Source organism: Prionailurus bengalensis, chromosome B4 (genome assembly GCF_016509475.1).
Source record: "Prionailurus bengalensis isolate Pbe53 chromosome B4, Fcat_Pben_1.1_paternal_pri, whole genome shotgun sequence".
Taxonomy (NCBI): domain Eukaryota; kingdom Metazoa; phylum Chordata; class Mammalia; order Carnivora; family Felidae; genus Prionailurus; species Prionailurus bengalensis.
The window spans coordinates 2,964,924-2,984,591 of NC_057358.1; the positions used below are offsets into that span (position 1 = coordinate 2,964,924).

Below are 19,668 nucleotides of genomic sequence, written 5' to 3' on the forward strand. Positions count from 1 at the left end.
GTGGAAAGGAAAGACCATTAATGACAGTAAGAAAATTAAGAAACACAACACCAGTAAAAACAAGTGTATCTGTAAAAGTCAGTCAAGGGACTCACAACATAAAAGGATGTAACATATGACACGATATACCCAAAATATGGGGGAAGGATAAAAAATGGGTTCAAACTTAAGCAACCATCAACTTAATATAGACTGCTATGTGCTAAAGAGGACATATACAAACCTAATGGTAACTGTTTATCAAAATCCAGTAACAGATGTGAAAAGAACAAACAAAAAAGAATCCAAGTATATCACTAAAGAAAACCAACCCAGAGTGAGAGAAGAACTAGAAAAATTATCATAAAACAAGTAACAAACTGGCAGTAAGTACATACCTATCAATAATTGAATATACATAACCAAATACTCCAATCGAAAGATACAGGGTGATGGAATGCATAAAAAACCAAAACCCATCTATATGCTGCCTACATGAGACTCATTTCAGACTTAAGGACACCTGCAGACTGAAAGTGAGGGGATGGAGAAACATCTATCATACAAATGGAAGTGAAAAGAAAGCCACGGTAGCAATACTTACATTGGATGAAATAAACTTGAAAACAAAGTCTGTAACAAGAAACAAAGAAAGGCACCATATAATCATAAAGGGAACAACCCAACAAGAAGACAGAACAATTATAGGGGCACCTGGGTGGCTCAGTCAGTTAAGTGTCTGACTTTGGTTCAGATCATGAACTTACGGTTCATGGGTTCGAGCCCCACATCGGGCTCTGTGCTGATAGCTCAGAGCCTAAAGCCTGCTTCCAATTCTGTGTCTCCCTCTCTCTCTGTCCCTCTCCCACTTGCAGTCTTTCTAAAATAAGTGTTAAAAAAATTTTTTTTAAAGAAGATATAACAACTATAATATTAATGCACTCAACACAGAAGCACCCAATACATAAAGCAGCTAATAACAAACATAATGGAAGTAATCGATAGGAACACAGTAATAGTAGGGAACTTTAACACCCCACTTACATCAATGGACAAATCATCTAAACAGAAAATCAAAAAGAAACTGTGGTTTTGGATGATATGCTGGACCAGATGGATATAACATATATTCAGAACATTCCATCCTAAAACAGCAAGATACACATTATTTTCAAGTGCAAATGGAATATTCTCCAGAATAGATCACATATTATGGCACAAAACAAGTCTCAACAAACTCAAAAAGACTGAAGTCATACCATACATCTTTTCTGACCATAACACTATGAAACTAGAAATCAATCACAAGAAAAAAACCAGAAAGAGCACAAATATATGGATGCTAAATAATGTGCTACTAAAAAATGAATCAACCAAGAAATCAAAGAGGATATCAAAAAAGACATGGAAACAAATGAAAATGAAAACACAATGGTCCAATCCTTTGGTTGGTATAAACCAAAAGCAGTTCTAAGAGGGAAGTCTATAGCAATACAGGCCTACCTCAAGAAGCAAGAAAAACCTCAAACAGACAACCTAACCTTACACCTGAAGGAGCTAGAAAAATAACAAAGAAAACACCAAACCAGTAGATTAAAGGAAATAATAGATTAGAGCAGAAATAAATGATACACAAAACTAAAAAAATAGAATACACCAATGGAACCAAGGGCTGGTTCTTTCAAAAGATCAACAAAACTGATAAACCTTTAGATGGACTCATCAAAAAAGGGAGGACTCAAACAAAATCAGAAACGAGACAGAAGTAACAACCAGCACCACAGAAATACAAAGGATTATAAGAGAACATTATGGAAAACTATATGCCAACAAATTGGACAACCTAGAAAAAAATGGATAAATTCCTGGAAACATATAAACTACCAAAAACGGAACAGAAAATTTGAACACACCAATAACCAGGAAAGAAACTGAGTCAGTAACTGAAAACCCCCAATAAACAAAAGTCTGAGACCAGATGGCATCATAAGCGAATCCTACCAAACATTTAAAGCAGGGTTAGTAAATATTCTTCTCAAACTTTTCCCAAAAATAGATGAAGAAGGAAAACTTCCAAATTCATTCTATGAGGCCAGCATTACCCGATACCAAAACCAGAAAAAAATATCACACACAAAAAAAGAGAACTACAGCCATTATCTCTGATGTACACAGTCACAAAAATGCTTAACAAAGTACTAGCAATCCAAATCTAACAATGTATTTAAAAAATTCTTCCCCGTGATCAAGTGGGATTTATTCTCAGGATGCAAAGATGGTTCAATATTCACAAATCAATCACTGTGTTACATCACACATCAGTAAGAGAAATGATAAAAGGGGCACCTGGGTGGCTCAGTCAGTTAAACGTCTGACTCTTGGTTTCAGCTCAGGTCGTGATCTCATGGTTCATGAGGTCAAGCCCCGCAGCGGGCTCCACGCTGCCAGTGTGGAGCCTGCTTGGGATTCTCCCTCTGAGCCCCTCCCCCACTCACGCATGTGCTCACTCTCTCTCACTTTCAAAATAAACTTAAAAAAAAAAAAGATTAAAAACCATAAGATCATCCGACAAAGAACAACATCCGTTAATGATAAAAACCCTCGACAGAGCAGGTTTCAGGGAAACCCCTCAACATAACAGAGGCCATATATGAAAAACCACCAGCTAACGTCATACTGAATGAGCTTTTTCCCCAAAGTCAAGATGGGAATGTCCACCCTGGTCACCACACATTTATTCAACACGGCACTGGAAGTCCAAGCCACAGCACTCAGACAAGCAAAAGGGATAAAAGGCGTCCAAACTGCTAAGGAAGAACCAAAACTTTCCGTGTTTGCAGATGACACATTATGCAATACAAGACCCTAAAGACCCCACCAAAAACTGCTAGAACTGATATGTGAATTCAGCAAAATTACAGGATACAAAATCAACATACAGAAGTCTGTTGCGTTTCTATACACTAATAACGAAATAGCAGAAAAAGAAATTTTGTGTAAGAAAATCCCATTTACAATTGCACCAAAAATAATAAAATACCTAGGAAAAAACTTAACCAAGGAGTGGAAGATATGTACTCCAAAGACAATATAAAAAACTGATGAAACAAATTGAAGACGACACAAACAAGTGGAAAGACAGCCCATGCTCAGGGATTGGAAGAACACTGTTAAGATGTCCACACCACTCAAAGCCATTACAGATTTAATGCAATCCCTATCAAAGCACCAATATTTTTCAGAGAACTACAATAATCCTAAAATTTGTATTGAACCACAAAAGAACCCATTATCCAGTAATCACACTATTGAGTAGTTCCCCCAAAATACAAAAACAGATTCAAAGGGATATAGGTAGGTACCCCTGTGTTTATTGCAGCATAATTATTTACGGAAGTCCCAAAGTGTCCGACAGATGGATAAGGAAAACGCAGTGCGCATATTAATACACACACATACACAGAATGGAATGCTAAGAATGACATTTCGCCATTTGCAACGACACGGATGGAGCTAGAGAAGATAATGCGAAGGAAAATACTCCAGTCAGAGAAAGACAAACACCATGTGATTTCATTCATCTGTAGAACTTAAAGAAAACAAATGAACAAAGGGGGGAAAAAAAGGAGACAAACCAAAACAAGTCTTTATTTTTTTTAGTTTTAAGTTTCTTTTGAGAGAGGGAGAGGGAAAGGGTGAGCTCGCTTGCATGTGAGCAGGGAAGGGGCAGAGAGAGAGAAAGAGAGGGAATCCCAAACAGACCTCACACAGTCAGCAAAGAGCCCAACGTGGGGCTCGAATGCACAAACCACAAGATCACGACCTGAGCCAAAATCAAGAGTCCGGCACTTAACCGACTGAGCCCCCCAGGCACCCCCAAACCAGAACAAGTCTTAATGGCAGAAAAGGAACAGACGGTTGCCAGAGGGGAGGTGGCTGGGCGTGAAAGGGGTGACAGGAGCCCCGATGGGCACCGACTGATGTGTGGAACTGCTGAATCACAATACCGTCCACCTGAAACTCCTACAACATGAGACGTTGACCAGAGTAGAACTAAAATGAAATGTAAAAATGGAAGTTATGCACCGAGAGCAGCTCATGACGAATGTGTCCCATACTGAGATGAAGTCTGTATAAAAACACATTTTTTTCACTTACATTATAACTACAAAGACCAAATACAGGCTTTTGATCTTGTTGTAAGATAGGTGGCTCAAACACAACATAAATCATGCAGAAAGATGTAGTTAAATGAAAACCTGCCAAAAGTTTATTTTAAACATACTATATAAAGGTGTTCCAGCAACAAAGTAAGTTGCACGCTAAAACGTTTCACGGCCTTAGCTACAGGAATGCAGTCCTCCGTCACGCTGACAACTGAAGAAGTTCACAAAGTTTAGACCGAGCCTACAAATTCCAGATTACATGTTTTTAAGACAGCACATTCATCCAGGGGGCAAAGGGCACAAAGACAGAGTTGATCTGGTTTTGTTTTGTTTTTTTAGTACGTTGTTCTCCGAGCGAAGATTCACGGATACGGAAATCAGAGTGGTGGCTGCCAGAAGGAGGGGGTGGGCGAAACGGGTCAAAGGGGTCCAAAGTTGAAGTTGTAAGGCGAGTGAGTCCCCGGGATATAAAGGACAGCATGGTGACCACAGGTCACCACAGCGGACTGCGTGTGACCCACGTGACCCAAACCGCCTTGCTGCACACCTAAACCTAACGCAATGCCATCTGTCAGCTATATCCCAATGAGATCAATAAATCGGATTTTGAGAACTAATATCTGAAAGATCCTTTGGAACTCTCCACTCGTGGTTTCCAGAGTGACAACCAGTAAGCAGCAGCATCGTTGGCGTCCATGGAGACCCCGGGCCCTAAAGACCATGGCTGCTTCCATGCAGCCGCAGGGCTCCTTACACGAAGAACTGACCCAGATCTGGAGCAAGACGCGCCTGGATCAGGGCAGGGGCACAGAAGCTAGTACTGAAGACCAAAGAAGCCGTAAGAAAGAGAAGGCAATTAAATGACTTTCCTTGGGCCACAGTTGAAACAATTTGAGCATAAGGGGAAAAAAAAAAAAAGACAACAGATCTCATTTGATTATATAATCTCAACTATACACATATACAAAAATATTTCTATGAGGTCATCGTGGTATTACAATAAAACAGGCCAACATCTATAAAAACAAAGCCTCTTCTGTCATCCCTGGAGGAGCTACGTCACCATCTCCCCCTAGAACAGCCAAGGAAGCAGCAGGCACCCGCCCCTGCCCTCAGACTGTACTTCAGGGTGACCCGGCGGCCCCTACTGAGGAGGGAAGTGCCTCCTCACGAGGTCCAGCCGCTAAACGTAAAAGAAATTAGAGAATTCTTCGGAAAACTTTGCCAACTCTACGAAAGGAAGTGCTCCAGGCAATAAACATGGGTCAGTCCATAAGTAAATAAAAGCACAGACAAGGAACAGAATATTCACAGGATCCCACAACACCAACCCGCCAGATGTGTCTACACGGAGAAAACCAGCTGTACAAAACACGCAGCCAGATGACCATTCCGGGGACCACCTGAAAATCCAGAAGGAAGAACTCGGTGCTTTCAGGCAAGCATCAGCGAGTGTGGATTCGGTACTTCTGCAGGGCACATCCTTGTGCTCCAGGGACACAAATTTAACTACTAAAAGTAAACCACCAGGACCCCTGGGTGGCTCAGTCGGTTAAAGCGTCCGATTTCAGCTCAGGCCATGATCTCATGGTTGGTGGGACTGAGCCCCACGTCGGGGTCTGCACTGACAGCACGGAGCCTGCTTGGGAGTCTCCCTCTCTGTCTGCCCCTCCCCTGCTTTCACACTCTCTTTCCCAAAATTTAAAAAAAAAACAAACTTTAAAAAAAGATAACAATAAAAAGTTCTTGCCGCAGACTTTCAGAATGAGCGTCCACGTACGCAAGAGGGGCAATCCATTAAGAATCATCTAACCTTACAGAGCTCTTGAGCAAACAGTTCTTGGCCACACGTGAGAGAAGCCGTGTCACTTACTGTATGCAAACAACTCTGAATCAACCCACCATTAACTCAGCTTTAAAACTGAAACGTTACCTAGCATTACTAGGGTGATAATGGGTGGCGTGGAACTGTTTAAGCTGCTCCCACGTGAGGTCTGGGATGCACAACGGATGGCCCCCGGAGATGACCGAGTACGTGTGGTCAGGCAGGAGTCGGTTCTGAAGGTGCTGCGAGAATATCCTCTCGTTATCTGTCTTCAAACGAAAAAAATTATACACAGAAGTGTAAAATAACACACACTGTTACATTACAACACAGCAAATTACTAACCCTCTGGGCGATACACCTGTAACACCTTGTGATTCAAACTGTGACCATGTAAACAAGGCCGTGGGTGCAGATACTGTCTAACAGAGTCCACCCAGGGTTTCTGCACAGGACCCAGGGATGACGTGTCTCAGAAAAGAAAACTCACTATGCAGTGTGCATGGCCCACAGCAAGTGCACAGCAGAGCGCAGGGCAGCGGTGTGCATGCACAACAGTGCGCAAGAGTCCCTGCCGTTGAGCTGCGGGGGCGGGGGGGGGGGGTCCGTGGGCTTCCGGAGCAAAGGCTGTCACTCTAACTTGAATTTCCAGAAGGTGCTGGAAGGCACGGGGCCCGAACCAAGTATTAATGGCTAAGGAAGCAGGACGGGGCAGGAAAGCAGCCCGCGTCAGGGCAGAACTCCAAGGGCTGTGAGGACGGGGCCCGGGGAGAGGCTCTCACACCACCTGGTCTCCAGAGCCTCATATCCTAAAACTCAGGGAGGCCCCCAAAGAGCTTTCCACGAGGTGGGTTTCCTGATTACATAGGAGTGTGTGTACACATAGCTTTTCTGTTACAAATTAAAGCTGAGACCTTTTAAAAAAGTTACCTGTTCACTCATGATCTTAACCCATCACTACACGTTAGCAAACATTTTTTAACAAAGCAGAAATATCACTGAGAAGAACAGCACTGTTTCTGCACATTCTGCAAATAAATCTTCCTAATGTCTGGCTTAACAGGAGACCGCTGGATTTTCCTATCTGCTTCTGGATCCGATAAATGCTCTCGCTCGCACAACACGTAACACAGGCTCGGGAACTGCACTTGGGCAAGAACGAGCAAAAATGGCCATGTCCTAGCACTGCCTCGCGCACTTTTATCTCCCAGACTCCCGCAGACCAGATGCCAGGCCCGAGACCGCAGTGGGGGAGCTGCTGGTCTGGAACACCGGGTCCTAGAAAATCGGGAGCTTGGCCATCTCGTCTTATGGCCGGTGCTCACTGCACAGTCCCCTGGCTAGTCCAACGGGGCCCGTGCCGTAAGCACATTACATGACATGAGAGAATGTCGACTCTCCCCCAGACCTTTTTATGTTCCAATATTTTACACGGGAATATCATTTCTACACAATTTTACAAAAGGAAAAAACTCACAAATGCTCCCTTCATCTCATTAAAGACGACTCCTTTGAAGGTCAGGGGTGTCTGGGGGTCCCTCGGATTCTCATGTTCCAGTCGCCATCCTTCCTGCCTAAATAACAATCAATGATTACACAGTGACAGGGACTCTAACACTGAAGTCCAAATCCACCTGTCCTCACTCACCAGAAATCTAGTTCCCGCAAGCAGGGAAAAAAGGTTGCATCCAAGTACACAGACAGGAGATTCTGGAAGTCCTTGGGATTTTGTGTGGAGAACGGGTACAGAGTATAATCGCTAGCTGGGTATAAATGAAAAGATTTTAAAACTCGCCAGATTCCCGGGGCATTGGCCACTTGCAGCCTCCCCCTACCCCCGCCCCCCGCCAACAAGGACCCCTCACTGCCCAGGGCACAGAGGCCACACCTCACGCGCCTAGAAAGACGACCTCATCTACAGAGAGCTGATGCCATGCACGTTCACTGCAGCCCTCACCGCACTTCCGTGCACACCATCAGTCTATTGGCTGCCCTGTGTCCAAGCCCCGCCACCAGGGCATTAACGTGACGCTACAGATGTCAAATTTTGTAGCAAATTTCCCAGAAACATCTCAGCTGCCGCTCCCCTAAGACTCCAGTTTGTATAAACCGACCCCCATGCGGCTTTCCTGGAAGACTAAACTTCCAGCAGACTAGAGAATGGCAAATCCGTGCTGGTCCACAGCTGCCGGCTCCCCCCTCCCCAGCGAGGATCCCGGTGGGTGCAGCAGCCAGGCCCAGCGCGGCCCCGGTCCCAGACGCCAGCTGACCTGTGAAGGCGTTCATGAAAGTGGACAGGGACCTATTCAGCATCTTGAAGAAGGGGTCTCTGCACGGGTACTTCTGAGAGCCGCACAGGACCGTGTGCTCCAGGACGTGCGGGACGCCGGTGCTGTCCAGGGGGGTGGTGCGGAACTGCACGCTGTGGCAAAGACCAGATGGCAGGCGGGAAGGTCAGGCGGGTGGTACGGCACACTTTCCAAACCTGTGACACCCGCGGCTACCAGATCTGGTCACCGTAACATCGTAACCCTTCGCGAAAACAGTCTCGACCACAGCGTATGAAATCGCTAATTCAGGCTGCAAACTTGCACCAGCTGTGGCTTTAGACACAAATCCACTTACCTTCTCCTCATGTTTTCAGGATGCAGCCAACAAAACTAAAACATTCGTGAACCGGGACCTTTAACCACGTAACAGACGGCAGACGTTCTCGGTGGAGACACTCGAGAACGTGCTCCCAAGATGCACCACACACCTGAACAAGTTGTTTGTGTCTTCTCGGGCCAAGTGCAAGTATTTGGCTCCTGTGCTGTCATGGCTAAGCTTCACCGCGGTCAGGGACAGTTCAGGGATGTCCGTTACCTGAATGAATAAAGACGCAAACAGCTAGACTCAGACGGAAAAGCGCTCGGGGCAGTTACGTTCACTGCACGGCAGGGCCTGGCCTGACTGCCTTTAATCAGGCAGCACCAGGAGGCTGGCATGGTGGGGCTGGGGGCACATCAGAAACCACCTCGTTCAGACCCTAAACCTTATGAACAAGCCAAGGGCTGACGATGCTATGCATCTCTTCTTTCTGAACGCTTACTGTTTGCGAGACATTTTCCCAAGAGTTTACGGGTCATCCTGTGAGAGAGGGATCTTCAGCCCCATCTACAGACGAAAACATTGAGGCACAGAGCCGTGGCCATAGAGCGGCAGTCCAACTCCATCCATCACACCAGGCCGCCCTGGAGGAGTCCTACTCCCACTGGCAATGCCCACTGTGTGGCTTCTTTTACACACACCAGCTCGGGAAAGCGCAGAATGGCCCTGCTGGGAGCTCAGTGCTGAAGCGCCCACGGCCTGGGACAGAACTCCGCTGTGTCTGGTTCACAGAGTTCTAAGGACCAGTTACCTGCTCCTAGCGGGAGGGTCCAGGAGGGTCCAAATCACCTCCGATAAAAACAAACGCACCCTGGGACACCCGGGTGGGTGGCTCATTTGGTTAAGCAACTGACTCTTGATTTTGGCTCAGGTCATGATCTCACAGGTTCATGAGATCAAGCCCCATGTTGGGCTCTGCACTGACAGCATGGAGCCTCCTTGGGATTCTCTCTCTCTCTCTCTCTCTCTCTCTCTCAAAATGGATAACCATTTTTTTAATAATAACAAAAGAATAAGTTCTTACATAAAATACTTCTAGATAATTTTCCCTCCAAGCATCTGCAGTTCTATAAGACCAGACCAAATGCCTGCCTCCTCCCCTGGTAGGCTAAAAACAGGCTCTTCCTTTTTAAACTTGCGCATATTTTGGAGCTCCTGGGTGTCTCAGTCAGTTAAGCATCCGACTTTGACTTCAGCTCAAGTCATGATCTCGCGGTCCATGAGTTCGAGCCCCGCGTCGGGCTGTGTGCCGACAGCTCAGAGCCTGCTTCGGATTCTGTCTCCCTCTCTCTCTACCCCTCCCCCGCTCACACCGTCTCTCTCTCTCTCTCTAAAATAAATAATAAAACATTAAAAAATTTTAAGGGAAAAAACAAACGCATCCTCACCCCCAAGATGGTAGTCTCCTATCTACGAAAGCCTGCACAAAGGCACTTCAGAAACGGCTGTATCGTCCCCACCGTGCCGGGGGCCTCTCCCCCCCCAATCACAATAGAGCATCACTATGACAACCACACTATTTGTCACCCCCACTTTCCAGGGGCTGTCTGTGCTTACAGCAAGCTGCCAGCAGGGCAGAGATTAGAACCCGGGTGTCCTGAGTGTGTTCTGGGGACCGCCCACGCAAATGACATTGCTTAAAGAGGCCAGTACAACCTGCTGAGTTTACAACCATTAAATTATTTATATCTTACTTTGTAAGAGATGATCAATGCGTTTACAATCAGTCACTATGTGAACGGTCTGCCCCCTAACAGCTTTCATGGTGACTGCTTCCCAAACAAGGATCGTATTTTATCATAAATCTCTATAAAACTTGAAAAATAGAGGAAAGAACTCTGAAAGAGGTCCTCAAGAACAGTAACCCCTTTGAGTGCAAACTCCTCTGCGCGCCCTAGGGACCGCACGAAGGCCCTCCCTCGCCCGCGTCAGGAGTCCCCCACCCAAGCTGCGCCACTGCCCGTTCCCGAGCCCTGCGGGGAACTGCTGTCCCTGTGTGTCCAGCCTACAGGGAGGCAGCTGTCCTTACGCACCGCTCCCTTCTCCCGGAAGCTGCCCCCCTCCCGCCCCCCGTCCTTTTGCTCCCCGCACTCGCACCAGGATGCCCATCCAGTTCTCCTTGTATCACAGCTGCACCTGTGTCCCCCTGGGCTGCGGGCTGCCCGCCCTTCCCTGCGCTAAGTGCTACCCACAGCATGAGGCCGACGGCCAGTCAATGATGTGAAATACACAGTTTTCAATCACTGTGTAAAAGAAAAAAAAAAAAAAAACCAATGTGAACACAAAATTAAATAAATGCAGGACCACAATCCATCTTCTAGAATTCTGAAACCCCAATGGCTCGAAACCAAAGTTTTTGCGTGAGTGCGGAACAAACTCGTGCTAGGAACACGCGGCCCCACGTATACATGTGGGACAGACGTGGGCCGTCTTCACTCGGCGCAGAGAACAGTCAGGTGTCTGGGTGCAGAAACATCAATGGGCTGGACTCACTTTCTAAAACCTCAAGAGGCATTGGGTTGGAGGGGTTGGGATCAGGGAGGGGCCGGGGAACTGCACTTATCGAAGCACCGGGAAATCCCTTCGCTGGCAAACTCCACTCGGTCGAGCCCACTGTGAATCGGGCGAGCCAGGGCCTGGGACAGAGACCCCAAGGGTGTGTGGGTGGCGCAGCAAGAGGGGCCCGCGCACCTGGCTGACGGTGAAGCCGTGGATCCGCTCCCCCACCTCGTGCTGCGAGGCGCGCTCACAGGCTGCGGTGCCCCTCCTCCTCCGGGCTCCCAGGCTGGCACTGCCCCGTGGAAGGAAAGCAATCGAGGTTAGACGCCTCTGCAGGACGCTGTGTGGCTAACGTAATTCTGCAACATCACGAGGGCATTTGTACGCGACAAAGACATTTCAAAGAAAAAGCAAGCCTTACATTTTCCAAACATTTCAGAAAACGAATTTCTGCACTTTTTAGTAAAGTTCTTTCAATTTTAAGACCTTTGTCTCAACTCAGCTGAAGCTTCACTATATCCAGCTAATAAATGCATGTTGCAAGCCTTTTACACGTCAACGCTCGTAAGTAACTGTAACATGATTACGATACCAATTTCCCTCACCTGCACCAAAAACAATTCTCACATGACACGACATTTCCCATGTAGGTACACGATGTGGCCTCAAACTCCTATTCCACATCTACTGAACTGGTAAAAAGCAAGAAGTCTCGCTTCACGGGGAACTCCTACACTGCAATTAGGTGTGCAAATGGTAACAATCCTGGAATAACATTTGGCATCATTTAAATGAGGATCACTGGGGCGCCTGGGTGGTTCCGTCGGTTGAGCATCTGACTTGATGTGCGCTCAGGTCATGGTCTCATGTTGGTGGGATGGTCGGGCTCTTCGCTGACTGCACACAGCCTGCTCGGGACTCTCCCTCTCCCTGTCTCTGCCCCTCCCCTGCTCTCTGTCTCAAAATAAATAATCTTTAAAAAAACGCACTTGGGAAAAAAAAACCAAGAACTGATGGTGGCCAGAGGGGAGGGGGTGGGGGTGAGTGAAATAAAACAGCGGCTGCCATGTAGCTACTGTATGACTGGAACTTAATTTTGTATACGCACATACGCACGTACACGGATCAAGAGGAGCAGGAACAGACCAGAGAGCAATCGCATCTAAGAGGGCGGGAGAGTCCGTCGTTTGGAGGTGATCTGCGTAACGGTGACACGACCGCACCATACGCTTGCTTTATAGAGTTTTCTACGTTAGCATTGTCTGACACAAGTATTTCCTTTGAGACACGCACCGAAGAGGAAAACAACAACAACGCCGAGTCGGTCGCCGTCAGGCAACATCACCAAGATGAGCCGTCACCTTCCTGACTCAGCCGATTCCGCGATCACAGAAGAGGATTTGCAGGTGTTCTTTACCATCAAGAGCACAACCACAAGGAGCAAATGCTGGCGCCGAGCACGCAGAAGCAGCCCAGCACCTCGGGCTCTCCCGCCCGTACTCTCTGGTCACCTGCGACTCGGGTAAGGCCCCTGCCGCCATAGTCACACGAGGCACGAGGACACCCCCATGCTTCTTCACCGGGCCACTGCTCAACCGCACCATCCGTCACACAAGGTTCTGCGAATTAGCAGGGATCTTATCTACACACTCCTGGCGCACCACCATCGCTCAAGGTTGGAGTGGATCTTTTCTCCGTAAACCGAGTCCATTTCTGGAAGCTACAGCTGTATTAAGAACACCGCGGGGCGCCTGGGTGGCGCAGTCGGTTAAGCGTCTGACTTCAGCCAGGTCACGATCTCACGGTCCGTGAGTTCGAGCCCCGCGTCAGGCTCTGGGCTGATGGCTCAGAGCCTGGAGCCTGTTTCCAATTCTGTGTCTCCCTCTCTCTCTGCCCCTCCCCCGTTCATGCTCTGTCTCTCTCTGTCCCAAAAATAAATAAAAACGTTGAAAAAAAAATTAAAAAAAAAAAAAAAGAACACCGCAGCTTAGGGGCACCTGGGTGACTCAAGCGGTTAATTAAGCATCCGACTTCGGCTCAGGTCATGATCTCACGGGTTCGTGAGTTCGAGCCCCGCGTGGGGCTCTGTGCTGACAGCTCGGAGCCTGGAGCCTGCTTCGGATTCCGTGTCTCCCTCTCTCTCTGACCCTCCCCTGCTCACACTCTGTGCCCCTCAATAGCAAATAAACGTTAAAAAAAAAAAAATTAAAAAAAAAAACGAAACAAAGAACACCGCAGCTTAAATAAGAACTCCGTGTGGAAGCCTCAGGTGTCTCGAGGACTCCCTGCCCACAACAACTGGTGACATGGGGGCAGCCAGGTTAATGAGAACCGCAAGCTGACAATTAACTTTAATCACGCCTATTACAATCCACATCAAGGGCCATTTTCACTTCAAAAGCCACTACAACCGCACACAGGGCCACCCACTCTGGGACCGCCTAAGGTCCCAGGGGTAAGGCCTCCTTGGGCCAGGACCCGCTTTGCCCAGACTTCAGGCTGCAGTTCCCAACCCTGGCAACTGGACAGGAACCTCTTTCCTTTGCTAGGGGGAAGCGATGGAAGGACGCCTGCGCGGTCCCTCATCCAGGCTCTGCAAGACTCTTGGGTCGGGCTTCGGGATCCCGGGGCTATGGGCCTCAGAATAGGGCTCCGGGCTCCCCGGGAGAAAGGTCTCCGGGTCCGGGCTCCCCGAGAGAGGGGTCTCAGGGTCGGTCTCCGGGTTCCCCGGGAGAAAGTCTCCCGGGCTCCTGGCTCCCCGGGCGATGGGCCTCAGGGTCGGGCTCCGGGCTCCCCAGGTGAAGGGTCTCCGGGTCCGGGCTTCCCGGACGAAGGGTTTCGGGTCGGGCTCCCTGACGATGGGCCCTGGGGTCAAGGCTCCCCAAGGGGAAGGGTCTCGGTCGGGGCCCGGGCCCCCAGAGCAGGAAGCGGTGGTGCGGCCCTTTAAGGCTCGGACGCCACCACAGAGCCTCCCGGAGTCTCCCCGCTGTCGGGACCGCCCCTTCCTCCCTCTCTCCCACCCGCCTGCTCTCACCCGCCCCTCAGCCGCTCCAGCAAACTGCGGGTCCGCACGCCGCCACGCCACATGGCTTGTGACTAGCACACGGGGCCGGACGCAGCTTGATTTATCCCGACGCAGGGCGCGGGGGCGAGACGCACCCGCCGCGACTGCCATTGGTCAACGAGCACGGCGACGTCTCTCCAATAGGCTGCCGAGGAAAGGGGCGGGCTCCTGATGCGGCGGGGCGGGACTCGAGGGCGGTGGGCACAGCGTGGGCCAAGGCGGTAGGGGGCGGAACGTCACGGGCGTCGGAGCGTCGGAGCGCGGCGGGGGCGGGGCCCGCGTGAGGAGTCCTGGGCGGGAGAGGGGTGGAGTCCGGCGGGAGGGAGGGCGGCAGCTGGGCGCGGAGTCCGGGACTTGAGGAGGAACGTGCAGGGTAGGGGGCGGGGACTGTGCCGGGGAGGGGCGGGGGCTGGGCCGGGGGAGGCGGGGACTATGCCGGGGAGGGGCGGGGCTTGAGGGGGACGAGCGGGGACAATGGTGTCGAGGGGCGGAGACTGCGTAGAACAGGAGGGGACTGCGCTACGAAGGGGAGGGGACTGTACTGTTGAGGGGCGGGCCTTGTACGGGAGGGGCTGGGGCTGGGGCTGGGGCTGGGGCTGGGGCTGGGGCTGGGGCTGGGGCTGGGGCTGGGGCTGGGGCTGGGGCTGGGGCTGGGCCGGGAGGGGCGGGCGTACACTGCAAAGTCGAGGGGCGGGCCTTGCAGGGGAGGGGCGGACTCACGCTGGCCGGGTGAGAGGCGGGTTCCTCAGCCTCCGTGTGGTCGTCGTCTCCTGGAGAAGGTTGTGCGCCTGCGCTGTGGGCGCTCACAGGTCTAACTGGAGCAGTTAAGTGAGAGTAGGGCCTCCAGGCGCCTTAACCCCCTTGCTACCTGGCTTTGTGGAAAGGTCCCGAGGCCTGCGCAAGAAGATGTCCAGGGCCGGGGTACCATGACATCATCGTCCTCAAGACTGGTCTGGTACAGGATGTCCCCAGGGAACCCCAGGACCACCGTCCCCGCCCCCCCCCCCCAACAAAGCGCCTGCAAGGGTGCTTAGACTCACCGCTTTCCCTACCTACATTTCGTGTCTGGGAGGACGCCACACTTATTTATTTTATTTTATTTTTAATTATTTTAGAAAGAGATAGAGCAAGCGGGGGAGAGGGAGACAGAGAAAATCCCCAGCAGGCTCCATGCTGTCAGCGCTGAGCCTCACACGGGACTCGATCACACAACTCTGGTGGGATCACGACCTGAGCTGGAATCAAGACTCTGACCCTCACCTGACTGAGCCACCCAGACGCCCCAAGACTCTACACTTCCAAGGGTCCAAAGTACCCACGGGGCCCTTCCGGATCTGCGCACTGTGGCTGTGGAGGTGGAAGACCTTTGGGATGAACCACATCTGGGCCCTGCAGGGGTGGGGAGAGGCCCCGCCTCCTTCCGTAGATCCTCAGGGCCCTGGTCTTCTTGTTTTGTTTTGTTTTGTTTTGAATATGAAATTTATTGTCAAATTGGTTTCCATACAACACCCAATGCTCATCCCCACAGGTGTCCTCCTCCATGCCCATCACCCACCCCCCCACCCCCTATCCACCCTGTTTGTTCTCAGTATTGGAGAGTCTCTTATGGTTTGCCTTCCTCCCTCTCTGTAACTCCCCCCCCCTTCCCTTCCCCCCTGGTCTTCTGTTAAGTTTCTCAGGATCCACATATGAGTGAAAACATATGGTGTCTGTCTTTCTCTGCCTCACTGATTTCGCTTAGCAAAGCGCCCTCCAGTTCCATCCACATTGCTGCAAATGGCAGGATTTCATTGTTTCTCATTGCCAAGTAGTATTCCATTGTATATGTAAACCACATCTTCTTTATCCATTCATCCGTGGATGGACATTTAGGCTCTTTCCATAATTTGGCTATTGTTGAGAGTGCTGCTATAAACATTGGGGTACAAGTGGCCCTGTGCATCAGCACTCCTGTATCCCTTGGGTAAAGTCCTAGCAGTGCTATTGCTGGGTCAGAGGGGAGATCTATTTTTAATTTTTTGAGGAACCTCCACACTGTTTTCCAGAGCGACTGCACCAGTTTGCATTCCCACCAACAGTGCAAGAGGGTTCCCATTTCTCCATATCCTCGCCAGCATCTCTAGTCTCCCGATTTGTTCATTTTAGCCACTCTGACCGGCGTGAGGTGGTATCTGAGTGTGGTTTTGATTTGTATTTCCCTGATGAGGAGCGATGTTGAGCATCTTTTCATGTGTCTGTTGGCCATTTGGATGTCTTCTTTGGAGAAGTGTCTATTCATGTCTCCTGCCCATTTCTTCACTGGATTATTTGTTTCTCGGGTGTGGAGTTTGGTGAGTTCTGTACAGATTTTGGATACTAGCCCTTTGTCCGATATGTCATTTGCAAATATCTTTTCCCATTCCATCAGTTGCCTTTTAGTTTTGTTGATTGTTTCCTTTGCAATGCAGAAGCTTTTTATCTTGATGAGGTCCCAATTGTACATTTTTGCTTTTAATTCCCTTGCCTTTGGAGACATGTCAAGTAAGAAATTGCTGCGGCTGAGGTCAGAGAAGTTTTTTTTTTTTTTTCCTGCTTTCTCCTCTAGGATTTTGATGGTTTCATGTTTCACATTCAGGTCCTTCATCCATTTTGAGTTTATCTTTGTGAACGGTGTAAGAAAGTGGTTTAGTTTCATTCTTCTGCATGTTGCCATCCAGTTCTCCCAGCACCATTTGTTAAAGAGACTGTCTTTTTTCCATCGGATAGTCTTTTCTGCTTTATCAAAGATTAGTTGGCCATACATTTGTGGATCCAATTCTGGAATCTCTATTCCATTGGTCTGTCTGTTTTTGTGCCAAAACCATGTTGTCTTAATGATGACAGCTTTGTAGTAGAGGCTAAAGTCTGGGATTGTGATGCCTCCTGCCTTGGTCTTTTTCTTCAATATTAGTTTGGCTATTCAGGGTCTTTTGTGGTTCCATACAAACTTTAGGATTGCTTGTTCTACCTTCGAGAAGAATGCTGGTGCAATTTTGATTGGGATTCCATTGAATGTGTAGATAGCTTTGAGTAGTACTGACATTTTAACAATATTTATTCTTCCAATCCATGAGCACGGAATGTTTTTCTGTTTCATCATATCTTCTTCAATTTCCTTCATAAACTTTCTGTAGTTTTCAGCATACAGATCTTTTACATCTTTGGTTAGGTTTATTCCTAGGTATTTTATGCTTCTTGGTGCAATTGTGAATGAGATCAGTTTCTTTGTCTTTCTGTTGCTTCATTATTAGTGTATAAGAATGCAACTGATTTCTGTACATTGATTTTGTATCCTGCAACTTTGCTAAATTCATGTATCAGTTCTAGCAGACTTTTGGTGGAGTCTATCGGATTTTCCATGTATAATATCATGTCATCTGCAAAAAGCGAAAGCTTGACTTCCTCTTTGCCAATTTTGATGCCTTTGATTTCCTTTTGTTGTCTGATTGCTGATGCTAGCACTTCCAACACTGTGTTAAACAACAGCGGTGAGAGTGGACATCCTGTTGTGTTCCTGATCTCAGGGGAAAGCTCTCAATTTTTCTCCATTGAGAATGATATTAGCTGTGGGCTTTTCACAAATGGCTTTGATGATGTTTAAGTATGCTCCTTCTATCCCGACTTTCTTGAGGGTTTTTATTTTTTATTTTTATTTTTTTCAACGTTTATTTATTTTGGGGACAGAGAGAGACAGAGCATGAACGGGGGAGGGGCAGAGAGAGAGGGAGACACAGAATCGGAAACAGGCTCCAGGCTCTGAGCCATCAGCCCAGAGCCTGACGCAGGGCTCGAACTCACGGACCGCGAGATCGTGACCTGGCTGAAGTCGGACGCTTAACCGACTGCGCCACCCAGGCGCCCCTCTTGAGGGTTTTTGTTAAGAAAGGATGCTGGATTTTGTCAGATGCTTTTTCTGCATCGATTGACAGGACCCTGGTCTTCTCTGTTCTTTTCTTCCCTCATTCCTTCCCCTGGCCCACTAGTGCAAATAGACTCAAATCTCCCTGCCCCTGCTTCTGGGCTCTGAAGAGAGGCTCCTGAGCAGACAGGTGCCATCTGTTTGAATATATAAATGCTCTGGCAACGATGGGGAGGGTAACATTGCATTGAAAATCCACCAAAAGTCTCCCCAAAGCTCTTCACGGTGCTGAGGATTCTGCAAGTAACCCAGTACCTCTTTAACCAGAGGAGAAACCAGCTGAACCAGAGCAAACAGGTGACGGTTAGAAGCAACTCTGTGCATGTCCCTTTACTGCATGGAGAAGCTGGGTGAGAAAGGTTACTGGGCCACCACAGCACCTCTGTGACCCTGCGGGGACGGTGGGGTGTTATTAGCCCCGCTTTGAGTGCTTAGGAAAATGAACACTGGGAAGTTACAGTATTTTGATCTCTCTGAAGAATGGATATGCCACATCCATCCAGTAATTGTCACTTACTGGTATATTCCCACAGGATACAACCCACACACACACTAAGAATTTATAGATAATTATTTTGAACAGTGCCCGATATAATTTTAAGTCACATGTAATCTCCATATGTGTTCAAAATCACTACACAGTAGAAATTAAAAATAAATAATTGTCTATGCAATATCCTATGTTTCGAAACCACCTCCAAAGCCCCAATGAAATTCACTGTTTTAATCAGAGGAGCAATGATCAGAATAGGTGGTTTCTGGGATGCAGAAAGGCAATCAAGGGAATGTTTGAGTGTGACAGATTGGACTGTATCTCCCAGAAAGATGTTGTGACCTCGTTTGAAAATAGGGTCTTGGGGCGCCTGGGGGGCTCAGTCAGCTGAGCGTCCCACTTCGGCTCAGGTCATGATCTCTCTGTCCGTGGGTCCGATCCCCCCGTCGGACTCTATGCTGACAGCTCAGAGCCTGGAGCCTGCTTCGGATTCTGTGTCTCCCTCTCTCTCTGCCCCTCCCCTGCTCATGCTCTCTCTCTCTCTGTCTCTCAAAAATAAATAAACATTAAAAAAAAGATTAAAACAAGAAAGAAAAGAGGGTCTTCGCAGAGGTAATCAAATTAGAATGAAGTTGTTAGGTAGGGCCCTGATCCAATGTGACCAGTGTCCTTATAAAAAGGGGAAACCTGGAGACCCTGACACACAGGAGGAGGCCACGTGGAGGGGACGGCAAAGATCAAGGTCATAATTCTACAAACCAAAGAGCACCGACGATGGCTGGGCGCCCCAGAGGCCAGGAGAGAACTGATTCCCGGACACGGCCTCAGCACAAGCCTATCTGCCGATACCTCGACCTCAGACTTCTGGCCTCCAGAGCTATGAGACAAGACATTTCTGCTGTTCTAGGCCATCCAGTTTACGGGACCTCGGGATGTCAGCCCCAGCAAGCTGAGACAGAGAAGTCAAGGTTCCTTCACACCCCGAAGAAGGACACAAAGTACTTGGGCTGCATATGTTGTCTTCCAGGATGGCATGTCCTCGACAGAAGGCTTGCT

The 19,668-nt window shown here is 48.7% G+C and overlaps 1 protein-coding gene across 2 annotated transcripts in view; it reads right to left on the bottom strand.

The window, feature by feature from the left end:
• Positions 1-14,281, bottom strand: part of PITRM1 (pitrilysin metallopeptidase 1) — a 43,741-nt gene extending 29,460 nt beyond the window's left edge. The window contains exons 1-7 of one of the 2 annotated variants that reach the window (XM_043561587.1): positions 14,153-14,281; positions 11,311-11,410; positions 8,729-8,835; positions 8,241-8,392; positions 7,619-7,733; positions 7,448-7,544; positions 6,079-6,239 (exon numbers count right to left, since the gene is read on the bottom strand). In XM_043561587.1, the coding sequence (XP_043417522.1) occupies positions 6,079-6,239; positions 7,448-7,544; positions 7,619-7,733; positions 8,241-8,392; positions 8,729-8,835; positions 11,311-11,410; positions 14,153-14,205 (785 nt within the window). In that variant the 5' untranslated portion in view covers positions 14,206-14,281. The remainder of the gene's footprint in view (positions 1-6,078; positions 6,240-7,447; positions 7,545-7,618; positions 7,734-8,240; positions 8,393-8,728; positions 8,836-11,310; positions 11,411-14,152) is intronic. The other variant, XM_043561588.1, reaches the window with a different exon arrangement.
• Between the last annotated feature and the right edge of the window lie 5,387 nt (positions 14,282-19,668).